The 11,473-nt window shown below is 36.7% G+C and overlaps 1 protein-coding gene and 1 pseudogene across 1 annotated transcript; both read right to left on the bottom strand.

Moving 5' to 3' along the window:
• Window positions 1-135: 135 nt before the first annotated feature.
• LOC100855255 (glutamate receptor 2.8) lies at window positions 136-5,270 on the bottom strand. The gene is made up of 5 exons (XM_003631793.4): window positions 4,885-5,270; window positions 1,786-3,128; window positions 1,337-1,649; window positions 857-1,263; window positions 136-756 (listed from the first exon to the last, which is right to left on the bottom strand). Exons 1-5 carry the CDS (start codon window positions 5,150-5,152, stop codon window positions 136-138), a joined length of 2,952 nt encoding a protein of 983 aa, XP_003631841.1. The 5' UTR covers window positions 5,153-5,270.
• A 1,129-nt stretch (window positions 5,271-6,399) lies between these two features.
• Window positions 6,400-11,222, bottom strand: LOC100252152 (glutamate receptor 2.8-like; annotated as a pseudogene).
• Between the last annotated feature and the right edge of the window lie 251 nt (window positions 11,223-11,473).

Here is an 11,473-nt window from a genome sequence, read left to right as displayed (position 1 = left end):
TTAGAAAATGTGAAGTACAGGAGTTAAATTCAGCCTGTCAACAATCAGCAAGATTTACAATCCTATCATGCTATGAACTATAATGATAATGTTACTACAATGAAGTATGACACAAAATATGTATGGTCAGTTTTTCTAATGTGATGTTGGAGGTATATTTGTTCTCTCTTGATTTAAATTAACAAGCTCAACAGCAGGTACTATCACTGGCGATGATTGCCTACTAGGTGTGGTTGAGCTCCCACCACCACCGTGCTCTGAAGAAAAGGTCCCTTGTTCTCCGGAGAGGGAAATCTCATTAATGGTTTGGTTGGAAAGGGTTGATGGCCTTGGCAAGCAGTTAATCACTGATGGAGAGGCTCCAACTGCAGCCATAGGCTCAGTGCTACCGCTGTATGGCTGGTCAGGTATTCTGAAAGTATGAGAGCTGAGGTCTTTTTGATCAAAACGTGTAGCCAAGGTTTTAATCTTTTCTGATACTGAATCTTCGCCCATTACCACAACTCTATGTTTATGCAGGAACATGGCAATACCTATGATCAGAGCTAAAGATGAAGTGGCTCCAGCAATGAGGAAAAGGCCCCAAAAGCTATCAAGGCTGATATTGTTAGAAGAAAGTGAGCTTCCATTATCATCTGAACAACTAGTTTTTTTCCCAAACCACTCTTTTTCAATCTTTACCATTTCATCTCCCTCAGTCACCTTTAAGACTGCCCTTGAAACATCCTGTACGAGAGGAGAACCTCTTGGGAAGGCCTGAAATTCAAGAAAAAAAGAAAAAGAAAAAAGAAAAACTCACACATGATACATATATATTGGGAATGAGTGTTTGTTTGTGAGAGGAGAGTTCACTTACAAATCCGAACCCATCAAATTTGTATGTTGGTTGAACCATGGTATATTTCGAGCAATGCTGTGCAATGAACAGCTTCATGTAAGGTATCTCGTCAAAGGCAGCAGCAATACCTCCATTTGCACTCCCTTTCGAGATTAGTTCAGCTAATTCTTCTGGAGAATTATAGATCCTAAACTTGGATTCGTCAAAGTTCATCCTTTTCAAGAATCCGAGAACGAAAGAGCCTTGTTGGTAACCTACATACTCATCTTTCGCTCTTAGCTCTTTTATGTCTGTAACGGTTGGCTGGAGCTGTTGGACGGTTAACATTGAGGTCAAGCTGGCGGTGTAACTTTGAGTGAGGATGAGCACCACAAAGAACCATATGATCATCACAAACCGAGCCAAGTTGCTCACAATTCTCTCCTCTATAAAAAAAAAAGAACCAGAAAATCAACATCATTTCAGCAAATGAAGTTAATTTGAGGGAAGAGAACTTACTCTGTGCAAACACCATAGTTGAGAAGGAGAACCAGAAGATGGTGCCTACTTGATGTGAAGGAGGGCCCCTGAAATCTTCATTTATTCGATGTTCAAGAACCCAAATTACAAAGCCGATGAAAACAAAGAAACACGCACTAGTCACCCAGAGGTCCCAAGTCAATGGCTTCAAGAAAATCCATGCGCTTTTGCTTTTGTTGTCTTTGATGGGCACGATCATTGATACGCCAGATTCAGTGTAAGGTAGTGTAAAATCTACATAGTTGGACCTGTTCGCTACAATTGTAGTATCTCCCACCACGGCATCATACTTCTGTTGGTAATAAAAACAGAGGAAATTAGAAATCTTCTTGTATATTTCATTGAATAGGTTGATAATGGTGGTGCTCTTTTGTGTATCCAATAAAAACAAAATGAAGATACTAGGAAGGGTAAAGAGTATGACTGACCTTTAGAAACACTTGATATATCAAATCGTTGTAGTTGCCGGCAGGCTTGCCGTCTGGGGTTCCAAAGGGAATGTACTCGTAAGGAACAGCATATGGTAGTGAACCCATCACCGCATCAAAGACATCTATGCAGTACCCAGTGACCTTTGTTGCATTAGTGTTAGGATCCCATGTCACTTTTACAAATTCACTAAAACCATCCTTCACTGGAACCCCTATTTTCAACTTCTTCTCGTTTACTGGAAGCACCCAACCTTTAGGGAAATAAGTAGGTTCTCCAGGCCATACAATTGCTCCTAGATTGTCCTTAGAAGTGGAATATGTGTTTGAATTTGCGTTTGTGAATTTCAGTCTTCTTATAATTCCATTTTTCGGAGTCCAAAATCCTATCCCTCTTTCCCCTTTACCAATCACATTAACTATCTGAAAGGCTGTGGGGTGTAGTTGACCATCAAAAATTTGAAAATCTCCACTGAGGCCTTTAAATTTCGTACTTAACAGTGACTGGAGAAGCTTTGGACCAATTTGTGAGACTCCAATGGTGTCAAGATCCGTTGAATTGCTGGAAATATTAGTCTTTTGGAAGCTTAAATTTGTTGCCCCAACTTTCTCAACTGCCATGGCTAGTGCAGAAGCAGCGTCATACGCCCATAATCCAAAAATGTTCAGCTCAGAGGTCTCATCTTTTGGATGATCTTGCTGGAACTTCCTTTTCCATCGGACTCTGAAATTTTCGAGCTCTTTTGTTCTTGGAACATGAGGCTTTATGCCCAGCACCCCCTGCATTGAGTCAATGACTAAGGGATCCAAAGTACTCAAGAGGTCAGTTAGCCCATCAGTTAGTATCCAAACATAGCCTTCTTCCATCATTCCAATCTCATCTGCTTTGGTAAAAAAGCGAGAGCCGAGAGGCGTAACCATGTGTACAATGAAAACTCTAGTTTGCATTGTCATCAGCTTGTAAAGCTCTTCACCAATTTGATCATCAGTGGCTGATGGAGAAATTACACTACGGTAGGTGACACGGACATCAATCCCTTGCAAGGCATCGGTCATATAAGGTATAATTCCATCCCCATACTCATTGTCTACGTAAATAAGCACAGCTTCTCTCCACTCAAAGGCTTGGAAAATTGCTATTATTGCTGGTACTTGAGCTGAGTCATTTAGAGTGGCTCGGATAAAGTATTGACTCCTGAGGGAAGAAAGAGAAGGGCTTGATGCAGAAAATGAAATAATGGGAACCTGGGCTTTTTGTCCCAGGACAATCAGGAAGTTGGCCTGCATGGATGACCCTGGCCCTATGATGGCTTGCACTTCCTCATTTTGTATTAGATCTAGAGCTGAGTACCACAAAATGTTCAAAATAATAAAAAACACAGAAGCAAACTCTAATATATTCTTAATTTCTAACATCCTTCTCAGCAATCAGACATGCAAACATAACAAAATAGATATAAAATTTCACCAACAGATTACCAATAATCTTCCTACTCTGTTATGAGACATTAACAAAGGGATCTTTTCCAGTAGATCAAACAACAGATCATGTTCATCAGATGAAAAAACTGACATCTTATCATCATGGATCAGAGGCAACGTGTTTGACCTTTGGTAACTTCCTACTTTGCCTTAACTCGTGAAGACACGGTAATATTTATATATATCAGTGCAAAGTCAAATATATATTCTCTACGACCTACTGCAGCCACAGTATGGGGGTGATTTTTGAGACAACTGTGTTTTGGATCAGCTGGACCCAAAAATTAAGGTTTGGTCCATATAACTTACATAATTGATAAAAATGATATAAGATATTAAAAGACCAAAATACCCATTGACCTTTCACATAAGCTTTTTCAATATTTATTGTACCATTATTCATATAATCATAATAATTTTATTTCAACCATTTGAATTTTTCATTATTTTTTAGGACTTTTTTTATTAATAATTAAAAATCAGCATTATTTTTTATTTTAAATTATAAATAAAGAAAAATTACGTTCAAAAACTATTTTAAAAAATACTTTCTAAAAAAATGGTAATATGATTTATATTTTTTATATTTTCTTTTAGAAAAAACATTTAATTAAAAAATGAAAACTATTTTTAAAAAGAAAAATTGAAAACTTTGTTTAGTACTATTTTTTATATGAAAATAATAAAAAGAATTAAATTTCATTAATTGATTATCCATTAAATTTTATATGAAATTTTTTTATCCTTACTTATAATAAGAGTAAAAAGATTCAATATCTTTAAAAGGAAAAAAAAAAATTAAAAATAAGTAATACTTAATTGGGAATAGAAAAGGGAAAAAAAAAAAATTACACTAACTATATGTACGAGTTAAGGGTATTTTACTGATTAATGAAGAATAATATCCTTAACTTAATTTTTACGCTTTAATTGAGTATTGGGTTTAAATGTGAATGATATATGGATATTTGGTCAATTTTTGGGCTAGTTGGGCTCAAAACCCAATTCTTGCCTGATTTTTTTTAAATCCCATCCGCAATTTTCGACAGACTTTTAGCCGCCATTGAACTGTCAGCTGACCTCTTCATCAGCCATATGGTCACGAAAAGTTGCCTTGTTAAAAGACCATGGCACAATTTATGGAGACCTTTTGCCATCGGCAGTTGACAATGTGGTTTGTTAAACGACCAACCATCTTCTTCATCTGGTGAAGAGCTGTGCTGAGAATTAATTGGGTATACTAGTATATTTTATATTTCAAAACTTTCATTTGGGTCTCTAAGCTGAGATAGAAAATGTTCAATGTCAAAAAAATTACGGGCTGAAGATTCAATGTCAATTTCATAATTTTCTCACTTTATCAGAGCAGGTATCTCAAAAAATTACTTCCCAAATGATGAACTACTTCGAATTATGCTTTCTAATTCTCAAAGAGTAAGGGGATTTTTCCTGAAAACCAAATGGGGGTGACTGATAAAGATCACTTGCTTTCATTTTTCTCAGTAATACTAATGCAATTCTAATCTCATTCCATCAACAATGCTCCAAACGAGATGATTAATCATAAACATTGATGAAGGAGAAAGTGAGAGAGCGAGAGAGACAGGGATGGAGTACCTGCTGCAGCTGCACCAACAACATCTCTTCTGGAGTCTCTAGTCTTCAGAACGAGCCTAGTCTTGTAGTTACCATGAGAGGCATAGAAATCTGAGAGGGCCATGGGGATGCAGCTCAGACCCATCTTTCCAAACGATGTATCAAAGTCAAGGACCACTCCCACGTTAACTGGGATTGTTGTGTTCTGCGCCATGCCCATTTCTATGAAGAGAACCCATAGGGAGAGAAAGAAGAGGGCGAACCCCTGTTGGGCAAGGTCGTTTCTCATCTTTGAACTACTTTTGGGAAGCTTGGTGATTCACAATAATGCAGAATACAGCTCATTTATAGGGTCTAGAATTTGAAAAAGTAAGAATTAGAAGCCTAGAAGAGAAGGCACTGTAACAAGAGGACCCAGATGGATAGTTGTGAATACAAAACCCAACCAACACTTCTTGGGCGAGTTGAGGCGGTCAAAGATAGAATCTCTTACAATATTAATTAAATTAGAAAGTGTAACTTATAATGATAAAATCATGATCAGAATATATCCTTATAAATATTCTTCCATGGAAACACACATTTTAGCTTCCTTCTTGCGTTAGCATTTGACTCATAAAATTCATAAGAGAGAGGTTTTCACGATGAACTCCACGGAGCTACTCATCGCCTGTAGCAGAATTCCAATAATCCCCAGCTGTGTGTTAGGTGGCACATGGTCAACTTATCATCTTCTGCACTCGGGTGCGTGGAAATGGAGTTTAATAGGTTTAATGATGATACGTGACTACCACTCAGTTGAAAATTATAATTTTTAAAATAAAAAATATTTATTTTCACCAGAGATTACATCATTTAGAATTAATGGATTATCTGCACAAAAGAATAACCATGAAAATGAATATCTATCCTTACATTCCCTCCGTAGCAATGTCAACCACGTAGCTAGTGTAAGGACAATCTTTAAAAATATTGATTTTTTTTGGATGCAGGAAGTTGACCTGTTGCGTTGGGCAGCAATAAATTCGTGATTTTGACGGAATCTAAGGCAATAATCAATGTGGGAAGGTTGAGTTTGATTTTCATTTAAAAAGCCAAAAAAAAAAGAAAAAAAAAGAAAAGCATGCGCAAGTAATGGCTTGAGTAATGGGTCTTCCGTGTCCTGTCAAAATTGTAGGAACCGTTGACTAATATAGATTTTAAAATAATGTTTTGCGTCATATCTGCGATGGTTTGAAAACTGGACCTCCCTGTCCTAGTCCTGGACATTCAGTCCCACTTCGATTATTTCTCAATTTTCGGAAAATTCTTTACAACAAATTTCTCAATTTTCCGTAACGCTAAAGAAGGTATTTTTATGGTAAGAAATGGCTTTTTGCAATAACATTTTATTTCATAACAAATCAATTTCTCAGTGATGAATTATTGTTCATAGCAAATAGATGGCATTTAACAATCACATAAATTTGTAGTAAATAATTATTTATTTATTTATTATTTTTAATTTTAGCCGCAAATTAAATGTACATCACCGTGTTAACTAAAATGCCTATGGGGTACAACTACATTTTTTTTCTTTTGAAATTCATGGTTGTGGGTAATGGTGCCACCGGCATAAAATACACAGGAAAGAAAAACGAAGTAATCGATCAGTTATTCAATTACAGGCGGTCTTGTTTGCTCGTGATTTAAATTAGCAAGCTCATATTCAAACAATATGTGAGGAGACATCGGCCGATTTGGACTGACTGGATCACCATGTCCAGAAGAAGGTGTTCCTTGTTCTCCAAAGAAGGCAAAATCGCTGTGTGTTGGGATCAGAAGGCTTGATGGACTTGGAGGGAAGTTGGTGTAGCTGGCGAGGCTGTAACTGCATCCATGGCTTTGATGCCCCTTGTCTGGAAGTTGATCACTTTTTCTAAAGGTATGGGACCTGAGATCTTTGTCATCAAAGCGTGTAGCCATGGCTTTAATTTTTCTCCATATGGAAGATGGGGGATTCAAGTTTATTATGGCGTCTCTATTTTCATAAAGGAATGTGGTGATGCATGCGACGAGAGCTACAAATGAAGCGACTCCAGCAATGAGGAATAGGCCCCAAAAGCTATTAAGGCCGATACTGTTTGAAGAAACTGAGCTGGTGAGCTCTGGACAACTGGTTGTTTGCCCAAACCATGCCTTCTCAAATTCTAACAATTTAGCTCCCTCGGTCACGCTTAAAACTTTCCTTGAAACATCCGCTACAAGGGGTGAACCCTTTGGAAAGACCTGAAATGATAAAAAATCAGAAACCGCTGCATGAAAATTTGTACACTTTAAGAGAGAACACTTACAAATCCAAACCCATCAAACTTGTATGTTGGTCCAACTGCAGTGTATTTGGAGCAATATTTTGCAAGGAAAACCTTCATGTAAGGGATTTCATCAAATGCAGCAGCAATTCCACCTTTTGAAAATAATTCATCCAGTTCTTCTGGTGACTCATACTTTACAAGCTTGGACTCATCAAATTTCATCGACTTGATCAAGAATTCATAAACGAAAGAGCCATATTGGTAACCTACACGCTCCCCCTTCTTTATGAGCTCATTTATATCAGTGATAGTTGGGTTAAGCTGTTGAACTGTTGAACTGTTAACATTGAAGTCAAGCTGGCTGTGTAACTTTGAGTAAGAATCAGCACCACAAATAACCATATGATCACCGCGATCCGAGCCAAGTCACTGACAATTCTCTCCTCTGTTAACGTAATTTAAGAATGAAAAAGAAAATCCAATCCAGAAAAGCAATATAAAGGCAAATATATAGTTTCTGAAACATAACAATTATCCTAAAATTTACTTGCATATTGTATGGAAACAAGCAAGCAGGCTATACTAGAAGTTAGTTTCGATTTGTTTGAGATGTACTGAATATGCTTTGTATTTGAATATTACAAGAGTAGATAAATTGCTAGATAAAATTGAAGGAGGTGGAAGAGTAATTACTCTGAGCAAACACCAATGTTGAGAAGGAGAACCAGAACATTGTGCCAACTTGATGTGAACGAGGCCCTCTGAAATCTTCATTTGTTCGATGTTCAAGAGTCCAAATCACAAAGCCAATGAAGACAAAGAAACAAGCGCTTGTCACCCAAAGGTCCCAAGTTAATGGCTTCAAAAAGACCCATGCTCTTTTACTTCTGTTATCGATGATCGGCACGATCATTGATACGCCAGAATCGGTGTAAGGCAATGTAAAGTCTAGATACAAGGACCTGCTCGCTAGAATAGTAAAATCTCCCACCAGAGCGTCATACTTCTGTTCATGATAAAAGTAAAGGTAAAATTGGCGGTGAGATATTTCATTGCAAAAGGATGGCAGTTTTCCCTCTATTTGACAGTTGATGGCTACAGTTGAATGAAAATTGTTATGTATTAGGGAATCTAAAGAGTATGACTGACCAGAACATGTCCTTGAAACAATTCATCTTTGTTACTAGCAGCCTTTCTATCAGGCATCTTGAAGGGAACGTACTCATAAGGAACAGCATATGGTAATGTTGCCATTACGGCATCGAAGATAGCTATGCAGTAACCAGTGGCCTTTGTTTTATTAGTGATAGGATCTCGCGTCACCTTTACAAATTCACAAAAACCCTTTTTCTCTGGAACCCCTATCTTCAACTTCTTTCCATTGGTAGGAAACACCCAACCTTTAGGAACAGAAGTAGATTCTCCTGGCCACATAATGGCTCTTAGATTGGCCATAGAAGTAGTATTCGATCGTCTTACAATTCCATTCTCTGTTGTCCAAAATCCAACCCCTCTTTCCCCTTCACCGATCACATTAACTATCTGGAAAGCTGATGTGTGTAGTTGCCCATCTATAATTTTAAAATCTCCGGTAAGGCCTCTGAATCGAGTACCTAATAGTGAATGGAGAATATTTGGGCCAACTGGGGAAACTCTAATACTCTCAAGACCAGTTGAATCTCTGGAAATGGTGGTCTTTTGGAAGCTGAAGTTTCCCGCGCCAAGTTTTTCAACTGCCATGGCTAGTGCAGAAGCAGCATCGTAGGCCCATAGTCCAAAAATATTCAGCTCAGAGATTTCATTGGTTGGATATTCTTCTTGGATTTTCTTTTTCCATCCGATTTTAAAACTTTACAAGCTCTTTGGTAAAAAGCTGGGAGCCAAGAGGCGTAAGCATATGCACAAAGAAAACCCTAGTTGACATCGTCATCAACTTGTAAAGTTCTTTAACGATTTGATCGTCAGTTGCCGATGGATGAATGGCGCTCCGGTAGGTCACATGGGTGTCCACCTCCTGCAAGGCACTAGTCAGAGACGGTACGACTTCATTGCCATACTCGTTGTCCACGTAAATAAGCACAACTTCTCTCCATCCAAAGGCCTGGACTATTGCCCTTATTGCCGGCACTTGAGTTGAGTCATTTAGGGTAGCTCGGATAAAATATTGGCTCTGAAGCGAAGAAAGAGAGGGACTTGTTGCAGAAATGAAATGATGGGCACCCGAGCTTTGCTTCCAAGACCAATCATGAAGTTGGCCTGCATCGATGATCCGGGCCCTATTATGGCTTCCACTTCTTCATTTTGTAAGAGGTCTACAGCTGAGTTCAGGAGCATGCAGGTTCAAACGATAAACAAACATTTAAATGAATGAATAAATTTATACTCTACTGTCAGCAATCAAACGAGGGTACAAAACCTCTTGTTTATCAGATATTTTTCGAATATAATAATAAAATATGATATGATATTATAATTTAAGAGGAAGACGACCTATTTATTGTATGCTCAACAAGGTACATCCTGCAATTCATTTAATAAAATAGGGCCATTTGGGTTAGAAGTCTATCAACTTCACACAAAAATTACATCAATAATTCATTTTCTTTTCGGATAAACTTTTTTTTTTTACTTCACTCACTAATGAAATTTCCTCTCAATTGCAATCGTACACTTTTTCTTTTCTCTCACTAATGAAAACTAATTAATTTTCTTTTAACAGCTACAAGCTCAATCATTGCAAACTCACCGGAGAATCTCGAACATCTTTTCTCTCGAACATCTTCTATGTAGGGTCATAAGATTAATTCAAGCTTTACCATCCAATAGTATTTTTCCTGTATTCTATATAGTGGAATTCCAATCCTCAACTTCACCATGAAATCATGTGTTGGTTGGCAATAGTATGGAACATGTAGAAGTTCACATCTTCAACAGTCAAACTACAAGTTATTTCAAATTTACTAGCATTTGATAGTAGTGCTTCACATGCATTTTGGTTATGTTTGTACAAAATGAATGACAAATATTTTCTTACAATTTTCTATCTTGAAGATAAGATTGAACAAATTATAAGTGAAATTCACATCACATCAGCTTGGAATTTTGTCTTTTTCTACCTGCATTACACATGCTCCAATTTCAATGGGCCTAAATCCTAATTAATAAGCATTAGAGTAGTTCTCTCTCTCTCTCTAAATTCTAGTGATAGGTACAACAACAATATAGTAAAAAATTCTAGGTCATGAGGTATATGCTTGGCTCTCAAAATTTATGACCATTAGGGCAAAGTCATGGTAGGAGAGAGTTGAATTTGAATTATTCCCAAAAAAAAAAAAAACAGTAATAAAATGCAAGTAATGTCTTGGTCTTGGAATTTAAAGGGTCTCATGTGTCATTAGATGTAAGAGCATTAACTGATAAAAAAAAAAAAAAAATTCAAATCACTGCTTTGCTTTAGTCATTATACTTGAACAAAAAGGAGAAAGAAAGGGAAGGGACGGAGAATAAACCCTTTGTTTTCATTTTCTCTACTTGGAGGAAATTTATAAAAATATTTTTATCATTTCATCCATCTTGAAGCTATAGATTTAAAGGGGTCACAAGAAATTAAAGCTTTTGATTTCCTTGTTATTCTCATGTTGAAGGCCCACCAGAAAATACAACTTGAGAGAATGAAAATTCAGCATTTGCCTTTTTCCTTTATCTTCTTTCAAATCAAGTGGAGATGATTCTTCTTTCAAACAGAAGTTTTTAAGATGGATAGAGATGAACCTGTGTCCAAAACTAGTAAGCAATTAACCACCCCAAAGACGAAGTTTGTTTGTTTCCTCAAAGTCCCATGCTATTTTTTCATTTGAGTGTGCATATATAGATGGATAAGTAGAAATATAGGTTTAAAACAAAATCTATAAATTGAAACTTCTTCACATTAGGATTAGTAAATTGAATTAATATAATTTGATACTTCTTATATATCTTGATTCTTGAAACTACTTAGAGAGAGGTAAATAAGAAGTCATAAGTTTTAAACCCCAAATTTTGATTTTTTTTTTTCTCATTTATAATTTTTTTGTAATGAATATGTGATAATCAAATATCAAAATAAAATTCAATCACACAAGGGGCATGTGATGTACATGGAAAACCACATATAAAATATACTAGAAACTCTATAAGTATAAAATTCATGGATTTAAGTGATCATAGAGCAAATCTATTAATTCTAAAAGAACTAAGTACATAGATTTACCTAGAGTGGATGTTTCTCCCCGAGGTCTTGTAATGATCAACACCTACATCGTTCACATCCAGGACAT

Source organism: Vitis vinifera, chromosome 4, assembly GCF_030704535.1.
Source record: "Vitis vinifera cultivar Pinot Noir 40024 chromosome 4, ASM3070453v1".
NCBI classification, from domain to species: domain Eukaryota; kingdom Viridiplantae; phylum Streptophyta; class Magnoliopsida; order Vitales; family Vitaceae; genus Vitis; species Vitis vinifera.
This window is presented reverse-complemented; position numbering and strand designations above follow the sequence as displayed.

Coding starts and splice junctions, on each gene's coding strand:
- LOC100855255 (XM_003631793.4), bottom strand. CDS start 5,152: ATGAGAAACGACCTTGCCCAACAGGGGTTCGCCCTCTTCTTTCTCTCC. Junction 1,264..1,336: donor AACTATGGTGTTTGCACAGA/GTAAGTTCTCTT, acceptor TTTTTTTTATAG/AGGAGAGAATTGTGAGCAAC. Junction 757..856: donor AATTTGATGGGTTCGGATTT/GTAAGTGAACTC, acceptor CTTGAATTTCAG/GCCTTCCCAAGAGGTTCTCC.